At 38.2% G+C, this 19,078-nt stretch overlaps 1 protein-coding gene across 4 annotated transcripts in view; it reads left to right on the forward strand.

Annotated features, from left to right (window-relative positions):
- Positions 1–19,078, forward strand: part of dip2cb (disco-interacting protein 2 homolog Cb) — a 168,252-nt gene that overhangs the window by 79,601 nt on the left and 69,573 nt on the right. For all 4 annotated transcript variants that reach the window (XM_028472397.1, XM_028472399.1, XM_028472398.1 and 1 more), the window contains exons 2-3: positions 7,330–7,401; positions 15,595–15,705. In XM_028472397.1, coding sequence (XP_028328198.1) covers positions 7,330–7,401; positions 15,595–15,705 — 183 coding nt within the window. The remainder of the gene's footprint in view (positions 1–7,329; positions 7,402–15,594; positions 15,706–19,078) is intronic.

Raw genomic sequence — 19,078 nt, forward strand, 5'->3', positions numbered from 1 at the left:
AAAAAAGTACTGCGATTCAATTTTCACAGTATCAATGTGAACCGTGATGCCTATGAATTGATTTTTAACTGCCTGACGATTAATAGTTACATCCCTATTCAATACAAAAAAAAGTGGAAAAAGAGTGGAGAAGGCCTGGGGGGTAGGTGGGTACCGTGGCCCCTCAGCCTCTTAGGGCGCTGTGGCTGCCGGATGAGTTAATTTAGAATTTTTTTCCTCTCTTCATCCCATTGTTCTCTGGGTGTCGTCACACCTGGATATCCCGCCCTAAACCACAACACTGCCTCATGATTGGTTCGAACTGGTTCGGTTTGCTTACGAAGGGTAAGGGCTGTAGCAGCACAAGATGTATTCTGGTGTTTGTGAACACCAGGAGAATCCATCTTGCAGGCGAGGTTAGGAATCTGAAGACAAACATAGTAATCTCTGCTGACACAGTCTGTTTAGTGGTACCATGGCTAGTGTGTGTGGGTTGAAACTGCCAAGTCCAGCAGAAGACCACAACAACATAGGATATAAATGACTCTTAAACTGTTCTGCACTTTTCACAGTTCTTTCTCTTTCCTCTTACGACGACTATTCTGGAAACAGGAAATGACCCATTTTTTTCTCGAGTTTGTTGATGAGTACAATCCGACAACACCTCACCTCCAGTATCTGACCATATTTAATTTCTCTGGTGTGTTCATTCCTGAATCTGTTTTCATTTGGCTTCATGTTTCTGTTTCTTTTATTTCCCCTTTCTGTGTCATGGCTGTTTGCTGTTAGCACTTGTACCCCTTTGTTCTCCTCTACTGTATATGGTCAGGAGGCTTGTTGCCTCAGTAAAAATGGCCTCATTACACATTCTTTCTCCCGTAGAGAGTTAAGGCTCTAAGGCAGGGGTCTGCAACCTTTATTCTCAAAGGAGCCATTTTGCCTAATCTCGTCTGGAATAAAATCCTTCCGAGCTGAAAAAAATATCTTCTCAATGAAGACAATGCACTTAATAAAATTCTATACAGTTGAAATAGTATCAAATAATTTTATGAGTTAATGGATTTGAAGGGCTACAAAAAAATAACTTGAATTTGATACACGTGATCATGTGATGTCACATGCTAATTGCTAATTTCTTGCAACACATCAAGCATGCATATTAAGCCGCATGTTGGCAATTAAATGGATCTTTCCCCACACAAATAAAGTTTCTATTTTCTTCCAGAATAGTCTTTTTGTCGGTTTAGATATCCTACCAGGGATTTAAAACCCAAGGTTAACCACAGGTGTAAGGAAAATTGATGGTCTGTAGAGGTTGCATGAGTTGAAGTAAGACGGTGTCAGAGTTATTGCACAATGTGATTTATTTTTAGGTTGACCAATTGTTTGATCATCATTTTATTTGAAATGAATGCCATTATTCATCAATACCCTTTGTAAGAAATAAAAATTCATTATTTTAGTATTTTTTTTTAAAGCTACAGGGAGCCATTGCTAAAGAGTCAAAGAGCCACATGAGGCTCCAGAGCCGCAGGTTGCAGACCCCTGCTTTAAGGCTTCATTAGCCTTACAGGCATAGCATACAGTCCATGAGTTTTGCATGAACAGAGCCAAGATTTTTTTTACACCCTGTGTGCATCTTCTCAACAGTAATCTTCACCGAGGTGATCCTCCATTCTTCTACTCTCTGCCAAACTTCTAAATGTTAATTTCTTCAGCTGCAATGAAGTTCTTACTCTTGGTTATTAGTGCAGGCCTAAAGTTTATATAAAAACATGTATATATAAAGATGTAGAATGTCATCAAAATGTTAGAGATCAGGGGTGTCAAACTCATGTTCGTTCAGGGGACAATTACAAAATAGTTTGATCTTAAGTGGGCCACAGATTTTAGGCGATAAAACAAGCATAATTTCAACATTAATGTCCTAATGATACATAGAGCATGTAAGGCACCAATAATATCCAGGCTATAAGTGACAGATATCAGTCCCTGCAGGATTTTCCCTTTTAAATTTAATTGATTTTGTGATTTTGTTTTGATTTATTTGTGGAAATTTTGGGAAAATTGCGATGCTTCAAATATTGTGGAGTTTCATTGGCTTTGTTACATTATTACAACTGAATTATTTTGTTATTTAGACAATCATTTTTAGTTTTTTCTGTCTTTTTAACTTTCTCCTGCGGGACGAAGTGGAAGGTCTAAAGGGCCAGATTTGGCCCCCAGGTCTTAAATTTGACACGTGCTTTAGATCATAGAGGGAAAAAAAAGTACTTTTTCCAACACAGTTGTCTTCTTTAAACCAGTGAGGATCATCGTTACCTATTGGATGTCTGTATAGTGCCCTCCCACACTAAGTGGATGAGGGGTTATCAACTACTTGACAATAATGGTAGTTTAACAACCACTGAGCTTGGCGTCAATGCAGAGAGTGAAGACAGGCACAGATGGCAATGTGTTCATATCTGATCATCAATAATTCATATTCATCCTATAGTGGGGTTTTAAAGCTGTCATCAAGACCCTACACATTTCCCCACAGTTTGAAGTTATTCCACAGACGAGTTTCTTTTTTACATGAGACGGAGACATGTGTTTTAATGCCTCTCGGTTTTACCACATTCATTTTATCTACCCAAATAGACCAAGACCCTGAGGGTAAATATACACTTTAAATTTATTATGCTTAGAAATGTAGTGGAGGTCAGGGATTTGAAAGATCAGAGCCCACATGTTGCATTAACAGATAGTTTTTCTAAAAAATAAAACCAAAATAGACTGACATAGGGCTGGGCTATTAAAAAACAAAATCTCAGATTTTTTTGAAGAAAAATTTGAATTTTGATTCGATTTTTTAATTTTTTAATGCACTTAAAAATGACTGCAGACATCAGATATGTTGTCAAAAGTGCAACTTTATTGCTGTGATTATCCTCAATAGAACAATTCCAAAATAAAAAGTAAATGAGGCTCTGTCATTCAACAATTTCAAGCTTTAACCCAGGTTTAAGCAAAAGTGCAACTTCACAGTAGCTTAAATTTTCTGATTAATAAATCAGAAAACTACATATTTTATAACAAATAACATTACAACTAAAAAAATAATAAACTCTTCCCTTAGCATCTCAGCATAGTGCCAATAAAAAATTAAACATGCCTGTGGCACACATACAGTAGAGCCTACTCAAAGGGTAAACAAATGTAAACAAAGAGGGGGCGGGCTCACATCGGAATGTGAAAAAGGCCGAAAAAACAGTGGTCGCAAAAAAAAAAAAAAAAAAAGAATTGTCATTATTTTTTTTTTTAAAGAACTCGAATTTGCAAAATAAAAATCATTTTTTATCTACAAATTCGATTCATTGCTTAAATCGATTTTTTTATAGCTTCACTGAAAACCAAAACTTTTCATCGCTTCATGACAAAGTGTTTTTTGAAAATTATCAACATGGTTGTGTTGCTTCAGATGTAAAAAAAAAAAAAAAAAAAAGACTACTTTGGCTAATAGATTAGTTTATTTAATTATCTTAGTTATCAGGTAAAAAACTATAATTGGGTCAACTCTATCTTTTCTACACATTTAAAAAGAAAAGAAAGTAGAAACTGTTTAACATTTTTTTTAGAACATCCCAGCATGCTTTGCGGTGTTGTGGTTTACAACCGGATTTTTTTTTTTTCTTCTTCATTAAAAGAAGCTTTAAGATGGTAATTCATGCAAAATTCAATGCACTTTCTGTTTAGGTTTCATCCTTGCACATATCCTGCAGTTTTATGTCACCAGGAATTCATCAACTGTTAGAGAATAGTCTCTCATATCAAATCATTATAATTATTTTGCATTCATTGGGGTTAAATATAAATTGAAAAATAAAACTGCCTCATTTTCTGAGGAAAACATAGCTGAGAATGTGAGTAGTTACTCCAACAGATCGAGTGGAAGGCGTTACTTTAATTTAACTGAGCAGATTCAATGGGTTGTTTTTTACAGTGTAGATTTTGTGAAAGTTTTGCTGATTCATCAATCGCTTAATTTGTGTTTCAGGTATACAGTAATAGTTTTTGGCAGGTTTGACGGTTTTGGCGTGTTTTTTTTTTTATTTATTATTATTATTATATTACCATCAAATTGTGTGTTATGGAGACATTTGTTATTGAGGCTACTCCCTAACCTGGTGGAGAACAACTAATTCACACACTTGCTGTGCTGGAGATTGTAAAGACTACTCTCTTATTATTGTTAGTTTAAACTTGAGTGTTAGCCAGCTTCCTCTCTGCAGGGTTGTTAGGTCTCCTACTTGGGAGGCTAATTATTGCCATTTGCTGAACAAGTCTGTGCCCAAATCCAAATTTTTCTTCCAAGCCAGTTAGTGAAATGTTTGTGTGTTTATTTATGAGGGATTTGTCAAGTCAGTCAGAGCCAACAGCTTTTCTCAAGGCTAACAAATCCACTGCAGGTTTGAGCATCACTCAAGTCTTTTTCACACATCTACAGCCTTTCACTGCTTGAGTCAGACAACAGTCCTCATCATCCGCCAAGTAAAATTCCTTACTCTACTTGGACTGATTCTGATTCTGATTTTGATCAGTCTTGGTTGAAATTGAAAAAGCATATTGAAAATGTCTCTTCACTTATGTGTAATCGGTCATAAATGTTAGGGACAGGAATTGGCAATAATACGTTTACGTGATAAAGCGTATTTTTTAAAAGTACCATTTATCTAGTTTGTTTCTTTTTTAGTGTTGTGTAAACAATTTAAGAATTAAAACTGTATATGGCCAGCTGCTTGGTTAGGCTCTCTGCTTGCAAATATGTATAGTGGGGACCCCAGTCTTTGTATTTACACTGTGTGATATAAGATATTATGATTACATTTCATGCCGATTGTAAGAATACGTCTTGTGCACATTTCCAACATTGTCACATTTCGTCTTGTTACAGTTTGCTTAATATAGTATGCAATCTATATATTAATTATAGGGATGTCCGATACCACTTTTTTTCCCAGAATGAGTATGAATATGAACTCACCGATAACCAAGTACCGATATAAGTAAAGGTCGACCCATTAATTGAGCTGAGTTGAGCTATCACCGATTAATCAACATCAGTCAATAACCCAGCCGATTAATCAGTTGCTCAATAATATCTACCTGACTTAACCTGATTAAGTTTTTTGCTGTGTGGAGACTCAGTGGCTGTGTGATGCGTTTTCTTTGTTATAAGCTAATTTTTTTTGAATCGACAGTAATTTATTTTTTCCCTTTTTTTTTTTTTTTTTTTTTTAATGAATCAACAGTAATGATTACAAAATGATAACACAGAGAGACGTGCACAAGTTCATTGTTTACAGTTACATTTGCCTTTTTTGATTTATCCATGTTTACTAGGGATGTAACGATTAATCGTAAGGCAGTTAAAAATCGATTCATAGGTATCACGGTTGATATCGATTTTCTGAAAATTGAATCGCAGTACTTTTTTTAACCAGCAGAGGGCGCAAGTGTAGGCGGCGGGCGGAGTCTGCTAATACTTTCTTTCTGGCTGCCTTCTACTCTTAAATATGTTAATAAATGATTCATTACAACCTTTAGCACCGACAGAATATCTGTAATATTACTTGAATATCTGTAAAAGTCACGTTTTTCTATTAGCTCTGTCTGCTAGCATAGCTTCTCTTCTTCACTGCAAGATATCTGCATGCCAACCGACCACTGTATTACCAGCGCCCTCTGCTGGTCCAAACAAATATGACGTAAATCAGTGCAATCGGTTTTTTTTTTTAAAGTCCAATTGTTAAGGCACAAAATACATTTTCAGTTGCACTTTTAAAAGAAAAAGAACTATTATGCAGTTTTGCATTGTTTATTATAGAACCAGAATTTAAATTAATAGGCTTCATTTTCATTTGTATTATTCCTTTATTTATTTCGTTCAAGATTTATTTTTAGTTAAATTGCATTGTTTTGAATAGTTTATCAAGGAATTCTTTTGACAATGAAAAATAAAAGGAAAATAGTACAGCATTTTCTATTTTTTTTCCCAAAAAAAAAAAATTGCCTACAGTCCCATTTTGTAAAATAAATCGTGAGAGAATCGTATCGTGAACCCAGTATCGTGAATCGAATCGTATCGGGAGTTGAGTGAATCATTACATCCCTAACGTTTACTGTTTTTCTTTTATTAAATATCAGTGGCTTTACAGTCATTATGTTGACTGTATTATGAAATAAAGTTAGTTTTTATTTTTATTTAATTTTTTTGTGGTGTATAAGTGCACACCTCAGTATCACATGGACTAACACCAGTATCAGTGCATTCCTAATGGATCATATAGAATATACACGATAAGTGCCAGGACATGATATATTGTATTTGTTGCAATATGAATATAATTGAATTCAATATGTTGGCTCATCTTTTCTGTTAATGAAACTTTACTGGAAGAATGACTTGTGTTTATGGCCAGGGTGTTCATCAACTGGTTTCTAAAAGCTAAAGCATGAAACAAAACAAAAAAAGAAAAATATAATCAGTCATGCTGGTGTTACATGGGGGTAAAAACACTAACACACTATTTCAGATTCAGTTTGAAAACAGTTATTTTAGAAATCAGTTGGCACTGAGGAGGTTTGTCACAGTGTGAAAGGTAAATTGAGTGCAGCTGCAGAGCACTGGCTTCTCAGTGTGTGAACACACGCTCTTATATAAGCAGCAGCATCTGAGGTGGAAGGAAATCATTTATAATAATTCTTCTCTTTAGCAATATGATTTACAGTATGTTTGGACTTTTTAGATTCATCCTGCTTTTTTTTTTTTGTCTTCGTTTTGTTATGAGTTTTGAAATGTTTGTACTAAAAACATGCAACATGTGCAGATTAGAGCTGAACGATTAATTGCATTTGCGATATTATCGCGATATAAAACGCGATTTTCTAATCGAAGTACAGTACAAGTGTTTACATGTTTCATGGAACGTGAAGCCACAGATTTGTTTGCTGTATTGTTGTAATCTGTGCTTTAAAATGTATAGTTTATATTTATTTAAAGTCTAAATAAATTTGAAATTGTTTATTATGAAACAGATTGATTCATTGCTTGTGTTCATTGAAAAATGCATGACGAGAGGCCCTTGAAAAAATAATCACATATTAAATCGCAATTGTAATATTGAGGGGAAAAAATCGCAATTAGATCATTTTCCAAAATTGTTCAGCCCTAGTGCAGATTATATGATTACTTCTATTGCATTGAGATGTGAGTCCACAGTTTGTGTCTTTTTCCATATGCTTGACCTCAACATTATTTGAAATTATGAATGAAATTAAATGTTATTTTCTGTTTTTCTGTTGCAGGGGATATAACACAGAAAGGCTATGAGAAGAAGCGATCCAAGCTGATTGGTGCCTATTTCCCTCAAACACCTGGTAATACATTTTTTTTGTTTGTTAAGCTGAATCAATTACATGCAGGTCAGCATATCAATTAATAATTATCTGAATCCGACCTTTTCATTTCAATACTCTGAGGTTATTCTTTTATCACTTTTTTCTGTGTATATTTAGCTCTAAAAAGACAAAAAAACAGCCATTCGTCCATTAATCTCCCACTGCAGTTCCAATTTTTACCACTAGGTGTAGTGAGTCAATCAATTGCTTTGTTTCGCAGTGTAATAAAAAAAAAAAGCAGCAGCAGGTTTTCCCCTTGTGTAAGAGAAGAGCCAACACACAAACAACTCGTGCTTTCATAAGTTACAGAAACAGAAGGAAGAGATTCAGACCTTCAGGCATTCGACACTAAACAGCAGTGAAACATGATATCTCATTGGGTTTTTTTGCCGGTTGAAAATCATCAAAACAGAAAATGTCCAGTTTTTTTTAAATCGGAGCCCGGCGGCAAAAAAAGAGCATTGGGTTGTTCAGTGGCTCCGTTTTAGATTACAACTGAAAACCAAATGGTAAACACACCTGGTATATGCAAATATCTCACACAGCAAACACACACATGCACGGACAAGAACATGCAAACTAAACTCTTAACTAGATCACATGCTTATATTTCCTCCGTTTTCTTGTTGGTATGTTTTTTTTCCATAAACTCACTGAACTGATGGTCCCTGAAACATTAGCATTACACACTTATTTTATTAATGCATATGTATAAATGCAACAGTCTGTTTTATTCTTTCAACATGAACTCATTTACAATATTTTTCACGAGTACATTCACTCACTAAAAATGGATATCCTTAGTTACTAACTTCAACATTTTCCCCTTTTTTTCTTAAATAACAGCATTAAAAGTGACAGTAAATAAACAGCTATTCCATCTGGCTGTAAACAAAACAAAAAAAACTATAGAATATTGTTTCTTTGGAAACTTTCTGAAAAATATCACAATATAGGCTTCAAATTGTGAATATCATTGCTTCACTTAAGTCAAACTTATGTCAGTCAAATACAAAACTGTTTTAAAACCCTAAACATAGAGGTTATATTTGTACAACTGTGACCATTTTGATCTCAAACTAAAAAGTAGCACTGGTTCTGTTTATTTTGCGGTGTAACTGCCAACTTATGAAAGTAAACCTTAGAGCAGATAATTTCTCCTCACGTCAGGGTAAACATTATTCACAAAAGACAAGCATCTTGCTTAGGATTTAACACTTCATCTTATGTGTAGCTACTCATTGACACTGACCCTGTGTTACGACGCAGACGTAATTTCAACCATTTTTCTACAGAAGGCAAGGCAGGGTAAATTTTTTTGTGTTGCGCATTTCATACACAAGGCAACTTAATGTGCTTTACATGATCAAAAAGTGCAACAGAAAACATTAAGCAGCTTAAGAATCAATAAGAACATAAATATCAGCAGCAAAAACATTTAAAATCAGCAGCAAAAACATTGAAAATCAGCAGAAAAACATATAAAATCATCAATAAGAACATTTAAAATAAATTGTTACAGAACCTCACAACTCTCACATGGTCCCTGAGCAGTGATTTAAAGGTTATACATTATGTCTGATGTATAATGCCTCTATATTGTTAAAACATTCAGTTTTAAGTATCATTTTAATGTTATTGTTAGAAACCTTTTCAACCCAAAGGAGAAGTTTTGGTGACTACAAGGCCAATACTTCTCCTGAATAATGTTTCCACGATAAGAACCAATGGTAATTGCTCGGTTTCCAAAGTATATGAGAACATAAACTTAACTTGTCATAACCAATTGGATTATTGTTAATGTATTTGATACTGCTGCCATTTGATATTAGAATCTGCAAACTCTCATATCCAAAGTCACAGAAATCCGAATAAGGTAAAAAGACTGGATTTGGAATATGAACTGAAAATGTTAAGTTTCCTCTAAAATATAAGATTAGGACTCAAATTCTTAGATGTCATATCCCAACGAACCATCCATGACTTTTAAAAAGTCTTAGAGACAGAAATACTGGGTCCCCTTTATGCCCGCAAAACATTTACTACATTGAAAATACCAGTGCTAATGACGGCCGTGAGCAAACTTTCATTATTATGAGAACCTGTGCTGTACCTTTGAATGCCATTAGAATTACGTATTCTGGAATTTATTTGTACCTATAAATTAGTCCAGCGACCAGAAATAATTCAACTTAATAAGAAATTAAGCAGTGCCTTTCTTCTTCTTCAACGCGATACCTTTTTTTGGAATGAAGCAAAGCCTGAAACTCCATCATGGTCCTATGTCATCAGATAAAGCTTGGCTCTTGTCACTGACGTTAGCTCGGTTCTCAGCCAGCCTTCGTGGCATGTTAACTCGAACAAGCAAAATTTGGCAGCTCAATCTGTCTGGATCTTCTCAAAAGTCCAGTGACGATTCCTTGTGGTCATAACTACTGCGCAGAGTGCATCCTTGACCATTTCAATAAGGAAGATTCCAGGAGGATCTACAGCTGCCGTCTTTGCAAGCAGAACTTCTCCCAAAGGCCTGCTGTGGTAAAGAATGACATGTTGGTGTTTGTGGTGAGAAAGACTAAACACCAAGCTCAACCTTTAGCCGGTTGGGCTCGACCTGGAGATGTGTTTTGTGACATCTGCACAGGCAGAAAACTGAAAGCTGTCAAATCCTGCAGTCAGTGCTTGGTTTCCTACTGTGAGAGACACCTGCAGCCCCAGTATGAAGTACCTGCCTTAAAAAAGCATCAGTTTTTGGAAGCATTGGCAGACTTCCAGGAGGACATCTGCCCTCGTCATCAAGAAGCAATGAAGTTGTTTTGCCGCACCGATCAATGCTGCATCTGTATTCTTTGCTCAAAAGATGGTCATAAAGGTCATGACAAAGTCTCTGCTGTAATGGAAAACACTGAGAAGCAGAGGGATCTTCTTGTGATCCGGCAAAAGATTCAGGAAAAAATCGAGGACAAACAAAATGATGTGAAGGAGTTCCAACGAGAAGAGGGTGTCACCAGTCAGTCTGCTGAGAGTGCAATAAGAAACATAGAACAAACCTTTAATGAACAAATCGTAAGACTTTAAATGCAGTATTTTGATATGAAGGAAGAGATTCTGTCTAAGCAGAGGACTGAGTTGGAACGCTTCAAAAATGCTCGGGAAAAGATGGAACAAGAGATTGCTGTTTTGAGGAAGAAAGATTCTGAGTTAGAGAAGTTAAGCTTGACAGAAGATCATACTCTATTCCTACGACAATACCCTTCAGAGTCACGACTTGCAAAAGACCCACCCACTGTTAAATGGTGACATTTGCGCTACTTTGAGAGGGTTCATATGGCTGTTTCAGATGCTGGAGACAAACTGCAAGGAATCATGGGTGAAGAATGTGCAAAGATGTCAATGACAGCCTCTGAAACTTTACCTGCAAATCCAAATACAGAGCCAGAGACCAGAGCCGACTTATTACAACATGCCTGCCAAGTCACCCTGGACCCATACGCTGCAAACCCCCCACCTGTCAGTGTCTAACGAAAACAGAAGAGTGGTCTTTTTGAAAGAAGAGCTGAACTATCCTGAACACCCTGAAAGGATCTGCCAGGGGAATGAGAACCTGAGCAGAGAGAGCTTGATTGGCCGTTGCCACCTGGAGGTGGAGCGCAGCTGAAATGGAGTTTTGGTGGCAGTTGCATAGAAGAGTATCAGCCGAGCGGGGACCTTCCAGCAAAACATGTTCGGACTAAATGACAAGCCTTGTGGTTTGGACTGTTTCAAAAACTGCTATGAATTTAAGCACAATAATGTTAAAACTCCTGTCCCAGGCTCATGGTCCACCAGGGTGGGCGTGTAACTAGATTACAACGCTGGGCTACTGTGCTTCTACAGTATTGCTGACACCATTATCCTTCTCCACAAAGTAAAGGCCACTGCAGAGGTCTGCCAGCTCAAAAAAGATTGATGATGGAACTGCAATGCCACTGTTGTAAGATCTTCTTTAATGACAAGTATCTTCTTCGTAAATTGTCTTGAGAAATTCGATTTGGTTTGTGTCTCTCAAACATCTAAAGTTTGAGAAGCACTGATGTAAAGCATTGATGCATTAGAAATGTCTCTTTGCTTTCCAGTGGGTTTCTTCCTATTATGGAACTACCTTAATCAGAACATTTGAAAGGTATGGACAAGTACGTAAGTGCAGGCCTGTATCTGTAAAGTTGAAATTTTGGCATAAATTGGAGTGATGAAGTCTTGGAATTTGAAAAATTCAATCACATCATAAAAAGGTAAATACTCTGTTGTTTCAAGATGCTCAGCGGTTTACTGAGTGACTCATCACTTTCACCTGACAGGGAAACAAAAACAAACCCAAACTTAGATAGAGCTGGTTTATATTAATCAAATAAAAGGCCGAAGTTAATTGAAAATAGGATGGCAAAAAATACTTTATGATATCATGTTTTGCATAAACAGAATTTATATAATATTACATTCCAGCTAAACTGGTTGCTTACAGAATTCTAGTAAAGCATAACACTGAGTTAGAAGCTACAATTACTGCAATACCAAACGTTTATGTATCAGTGATCTATAATCTTTAGTTGTAAATAAAGCTCATTTTGTGGTTTCTGGTTTTTGTTACCAATGTTACGTAAAAATAATGGGTAAGTTGACTGTAATGTAGTCATGCTTCATTTCTAAATGCTTTCTTTCTCCCTGCTTGTCGGTAAGTTTAATAGTGTTCACATTCCACTGTTACAACTTTCCTTGCTCAACTATTACAAGTCTACTTAGTGATTTGTTTTGACAATGATGAGTGAAGTGAGCTGTGACAGGTCTTTTGTTGAGTTTTTTTTTTTGCCATATCTATGTGAGAAGCTATTGAAATTTCCTTGTTTTGAGTAAGCAATGTCAATAAAGGCATCTTTCTCAATTGTTTTATTCTCACGTGTCTTTATTAACTTCTAATGATTTGATGTATGTGATATCACTCATATAGTTCTCTGCAACAGCATGTTTGAACTTTTTACGTTGAATATAACTATAAATTTCAAAGTTTGACTGTGTTTATAAGTCTGCATGAGCCAGAAAAACGCAGAAACGAACCAAATCATTTTTATCAAACCTAAACGGAGATTGGTCACACGTTTATAGATCTTTGCTGCTCATGTCTTGCACAAAACAAGCTGTAGATTCCTTGTATGCGTCTCTTTGATGTGGGAACTACATCTGTACATTTCACACCAATAAAAAGTAAAAGTAGTTATCCATGTTTTATTGGGGTTGTGTTTTTTAGGCAGAGACAATTAGATTTTAACATCCACAAACGATTGATTTTCTTTTATAGTTACTGGCTTTGTCCTGTATCTTTTTCAGGAAACAAAATGCACAATCAATTTTTGATATATAACGAAAAATATTTTAAAAAAGGACAAAAAAGTAAAACGAGTAAGTGAGAGAGGACAAACGTGTCTGTCCGCCAGGGACACTTCCACCTATAAGAGGAGGAGGCGGACAAGCACACATCATTCAAACACCTCAAGCATATCTTGCGTCTTCTACCAGCCTAACTATCCACAGACGGATCTTCTTTTAGCCTCCGTCAACAGGCGCTGATAGAACGGACGCACTTGCTTTTGTTTACCACACCAGGCCAAAAAAAGCCAGCGCCTACCTTGCCTTCGCTTGGTCGCCGCTGTCCCTGTTCAACACCACACCATGGTGTCGAACCTCCGGGCGTTTGCACACCAGCCGACGGCTCAGCTCCAACGTTGCCCCTGACGTTTCTGATGGTCCAGCACTCCAGTGGACTGCCCAGCTCCACACTCAACACCACACCACAGTCCCGAGATTCCAGACGCCATTCCACCAGTTGTCGTCTCGAGCCCAGCGCTGCCCTCGACACCTCCGGCGGTCTGGTGCACGTTGGTCCTCCTCGCGGATGTTCACACTTCAGTGGACGGCCCGTCTCCACACTCAATGCCACACCACGGTATTCGAGCTCCCGGGCAGTAGCACACCAGCTGCCGCTCGGACGTAATGCTGTCCTTGACGTTCTTTGACGCTCCGGTGCATGTTGGCCCATGTCCCAACTGGCACACCTGCTAGCTGCCATGTGGTAGCATCAAGCTAACCACCCTTTCTCCATGCCTGCGTCAACACAGAAATGGAGGCCAAGGCCCCTGGGTGCTATCTCCCCTGACCTTTTTGTGTCAGGAGATAGGCCTCCGTTGCCTCCCCGGCCCGTCCTACCGTCTCAACGCGGTTCGTCCGGCTGGCCCAGGAAACCTTCAGCCTTAGCTGCAGCTTCGCAGGCGCAGCCCACTTAAGCTCACCCAGGCTAAAAAAGAAGAAGGAGACGACCTGACTGCTCTCCTCTCCTCCAGTGAAGCAGCTGGATGTTCCCCGTACCCCAGCTACACCTGTTTGACTTTCATACGTGCACTCGGGAGCCCTCCACGCCCTAGTCTCCCTGCTGCCACGGTCCAATGGTGGCCGGGAGAGACAAACTGCGAATGGGGCCTCTTGTGGTGGGCGGGCTGCCAGCGGGAGAGGGCACCACCGTACCACGGATGGGTCCTCCCGCAGTGGATGGTCTGCTGTCGAGAAGAGGGTGCCACCGCATCACGGATGGAGCCTCTCATGGTGAGCGGACCATGGCATTTACCCACTGTCTCCCTCAGAAAAGGCAAGAGATGGGTCACACTTACAGCCCTGCCCTGGGTTGGTGTTATAGACAATTTGAGAGGAAGAAGGCTGGAGCTTGCAGCTGTCCCTCTTCATTTTGCCGATATAAAATACTCACAGACTCGGGGAGAATCGGCCCATGTTTTGCAGGAGGAGATCCTCTCTTTGTTACACAGAGGAGCAATCTCTGGGTACTTTCCTACCTGTCCTGCCCCGCCGTCTCAGTACAGTCGGTTCGGCTGGTCCAGGAAGCAGCCAGGAGTTCCATGTTCTCTGGCTCTACCTGTTTTGCTTTTGAGCTTGCACCTGGGGGTCCCCCACACCCTCATCTCCCCGCTGCCTGAGTTGGACCACGCCTCTCACGTTTGTCCGCTTTTACATGCAGGACATCTCCGCTCCGTGCGTGGCATGGGCGGTTTTACTGTCCTGATATGTACAGACTTCTGCTCTGCGGGCTGGTCTTCGCTCGATAAGCATGTCTGCAATACGGGAGCTACCGCATCCCATCTCACAAAATATTATGAAATAGAACTTTAGGTTATTTACATAACCCTGTTTCTATGAGTAATATGAGTGACAACCCTTCTTGCTTGGGCGAGTGAGAAGATGTGCTTTTATTTGAATGATTTGTGCCCGTCCGCCTCCTCCTCTTAGGAAATGTCCCTGGCAGACAGACACCTTTCACCAGCCAATCAGGATTGGCAGATTGAGAAAAATGCTTCTGAGGGCTGCAGATGGGAGTGCATCCCATAGTGAGACATCTCACTCATATTACTCATAGAACCAGGGTTATGTAAATATCCTAAAGATCTTATTGGGGGAGGTGAACTTTCCCAAGGCAGATATGCTAAAATGATGATGCGATGTACGGGCAAAGGGTAGAAATCGAGAATATTTTTTGTCATTACTGTGTCTTGTATGGTATGATTATGTATTTGTATTTTAAACAAACATGTCAGATAGATGTTCAGCTTGTGAATTGGCAGAATGGCATAACTGATAAAAAAAAGCACATTTGTTTGAATGTGAAATGAATCTTTTCTGTATAATACACATGTTCCTGAGATGGGTGGGATTTGAGGCTTTCCATCTTTCTATAAGACACCAAAGGCCGAAGTATTTACCAGACCTGTCACATATTCCTGTGCTGCATGATTGCATTGAACTGATTAGCAAATCCGCCTCCTTGTGAGCTCTGGCGGCCTAATGAAGATGGAGGAGGCTGTGTGCCACTGATGGATGGGGATGGGGAATAGATCAGTGTCGGCTGGCCAGGTGATAAAAGAGTGGCTTATTTCTTGAAACATTGATTGTTTTCCCTTTTACACACTATTAAATCTTTTTTGACTTTTCTCTATTCAATCAACTCATGGGCTGACAGAAAGTCTAATAACCTTTAATAATTTCATCCCATCGTGTGGTTTTAGGAGGTCTGTCTAAGCTCACCTAAAGGAAAGTATCTGAAATATTAGTAAAGGTTTGAATCTACCCTTTTTGTTCTAGGAATGGATCCATCTTTGAGCCAAGAGAGGAGAACGCCCGTCACCTCATCGTCTTCCTCACGCTACCACCGCCGGCGCTCCTCAGGCTCCAGAGACGAGCGTTACAGATCAGGTAACAACACACCGTGACCTCAGCGCACAGTATTTATCAAACCAAAGCCTCAACCACAATTACATAAAGGATTTTTAAAGTAGATGTAATGCTCACTTACAATTTACAACAATTCAGCTCGGGAATTACCAATAACTGTGTAACTTATTATGTACTTTATTTATTCAGTAGGCACAAGCAGGAAACAAAGGACGTTGCACTTTAAGAATAGATTTTCATTTACATTGACAATTTCTTGTAATAAATAAGATAAATAAAAGCAGGACCCCAAAGTCTAATGGGTTTTATATCTACGTAATGATATTTGTCTGATATTGCTGCCATAAAGCTTGTATATTGGAAGGTTTTAATATGATTGTCATGTGCAATATAGAAACAAAAACGCTGACACAGAAATACTTGGTGGGGGTAATTCATCAGTGCTTATGAAAATCTTACTGTTTATAGTTACTAAATGTTGCCAACAGAAAAGAGGGAGTGGTCAGGAAATAGAGTTCATCGTTTGCAGTTGATTGATTTTGATTACTACGGACGTTGCATCGGTTTGGATTACTTTAACTGAAAAGCAAGGATTACCTTTGTATTTGGTGCACTTTGTCTCTTTCCGGCTCTTTCTCACACTGTTTTGTGTTGGTCCCAGTTTTGGTCCTCACTCCTCACGCTCCCATGTGAACTGTTTTCTCTTGTCTAGTGCCAAAACAGATTGAGAGATTTTGTTGTTAAGATTAAGAGTTAAGCATGTTATTATTTAGCATTTCTTGGGGTGTTTACATTGGCAATGCTTGATGATAGTAGTATGTGTTCATCTAGTTTATTTAGTTTGTATTTTGCAAATTAGGCACAAGCTTGAGGTTATGTGGTGGCCAGTTTAGACACTGCCAGCTTCACTGGCCAGATCTTATCTGTATAAGGGTAATAACCCAAGAATAGCATGGGTGTGTGCATGCCTAACTGTTGTATTTATGCTCCATTGAACAGAGTGAAAGTGCTACTGACTCATCATTCTCTGACCTGTTTGATCAGTAGAGAAAGTAAAGAGGGTTCAACTTCAGTGTGTGAGTGATTACTGACCTAAAGAAACCAGTTTCTCCAAACACTTTAAGGCCACTGAGTCTAAGTCATTTAGAGGCTGTGTCACTGTCTGGTTCCTCTGTGATCGGTATGATGAGGGTTAACACGAAGGCATTTGAAAGGGTTTCAAGTGACAAACATGTCAGTGTACACCTCTGTCAGCTGTTTTGCAAATGCCTTCAGGACATTGTGTGGCATAAGATTCCACTGTTCCAGTGTCATTGACAGTAGATGTCAATAATCTAGAATAGTTGAAAAATTGTATTGTTCACATTAGTGTCGGTGGTTCTCAAAATGGGTCCTAGGGTGCTCGAGCCATAGCGCGTGAAATCATTTTTTGAAAAAACTCTAACTTATGTCTTGAACTCCAGTAATCCGTGCGGATTACCGAACACCCCCTCTGTTAGGTGGTCAATGCCCAGGCAAGCAGGACACTGATCGTGACCGTCCTCTGCCTGAAGGGGGGCCATGCAGGAGACAAACAAATGGCAAATGGCAACTTGAATTGTTATTTTGCACTTTGTTTTTATTTGTTTTGAGGTTATTTTTCAGGGTCTTCCAATTACTTTTTAATTAATTTTATTGAATTGTAGAATATTCTTATGTTTAAAGTTAAAATGTATGTAACCCATTGGTTTAGCGATAAATAGGTCAATTTTTCTCATACCTACTGTTGTTAACTTTGGTTCTATGTTTGAGTAATATCACTTGATACTTGACACTTGACACCACCACCACTAAAAAATATAATAAATGACAACAGAAATAGACATAAAACACACAAAACAACAACAGAAATACACACAAAAGAAACCAAAATGACAGTAAAATATACTAAACAACAACAAAAACTCATGAACCCTTAATTATTTTTTAATAAATGTGCAGATATTTATTGGTAATACATGAAACACATTTTGCTTCTATATGTTCATTTCCCCTACAAAGATCTTGAATATATAAATTGAAACATTCAACATTCAAAGAATGGATCTTTCCAATGGCATTTAGGGTATTAACATTAAAGACACACTCTCACACGAAACCATGAGGTTACACATGTGCAGTTGAGATTCCTACTACCCCCATTTCCCCTTACAAGTGCACACACACACACACCCACACACACCCACACACACCATACACATAAGCCAAACAATCGTGTCTGCTCCGTTTGTTCAATCTAACGTCCCACTCTCATCATTACGGAGCCAACCGCCTGCTGTTTCCCTACCATGTTTGCCCAGACTCGTAGAAACAAACCCAGCTGTGGCTGAGTCGCAGAGCTTTATAGCTCACTCAGGAACACTAATTTACCAAAACATCCTCCACTGACACTTCTTTAACTTGTTCCAGTTGAAAACCACAGGGACTCGTAGGACCCGCTGTCATACTTGCATTGTTTGTGTTTGTAAACTGAAAGTGAGCAGCTTCGTTTCCACTCATCATTCTTTCATTAAATTCATTATTTCAGTTATTATGTTTGTTTTATTCCAATTTAAAAAAAAAAAAAAGAATTAATTTTTTTAATCATAATCTTGTTATGATACAATAAACAAGAAATGTAGCTTTGTCAGCCCAGTAGCAGTGCCAGGATTTTGATTGTGGGTGGGCCCCCAGAAAACTGGATGGGCTAGATAAAATAAACCAAAAAAAAAAGTATATCCAACTGCAGCGACGCCCCCTACAAACCACGCCCCCTACGCTGCATTCAAGGCCACTCTGAACTCTGCCTTTCTCATTTGAAAATTCTGACACATTATAAAAAAGGCAATAATATATATGTGATTAAAGCTATGTGTATTAAAGCATTGTTTGGTTAAAAAAACAAAAACACGATTTATACCAATTATTTCAATTTTGTGCTGGGGTATCTATAGTGTCTTTCATTTAAATAATCATTTGGTTGGTGTTGAAAAAGTCTGAAAAGCTCATTTCTGAAGAGCAGCAAATGTATGTTGAATAACTTGTTGAAAAAACATTGAGAATGGTATACACCAACGTTTGCTGAGTCAAATAGATAACTTCAACAGTTATCCAATAGGCTACTTCAATAAAACCAAAAACAAAAATGGAACAGCATTGGTTTGTTTGTTTTGGCTTTTTCAGAGTGTTGTAATTTAGATTTTCTAGCTTCTTTTTTTTTGTATTACATTGTATGCTACTGGATTGTACAAGGGCCTAAAATGTTTGAATCTGGATGTTTTTGCTGAAACTTTAAACCAGCTCTTCAATGTTAGAAAAAAATACCAAAAACTAAATATTTGTTTCTGATAATATGCAGTTAGTATACATGTTTATA

The sequence above is a fragment of the Gouania willdenowi genome, chromosome 17, assembly GCF_900634775.1.
Source record: "Gouania willdenowi chromosome 17, fGouWil2.1, whole genome shotgun sequence".
In the NCBI taxonomy this organism is placed as follows: domain Eukaryota; kingdom Metazoa; phylum Chordata; class Actinopteri; order Blenniiformes; family Gobiesocidae; genus Gouania; species Gouania willdenowi.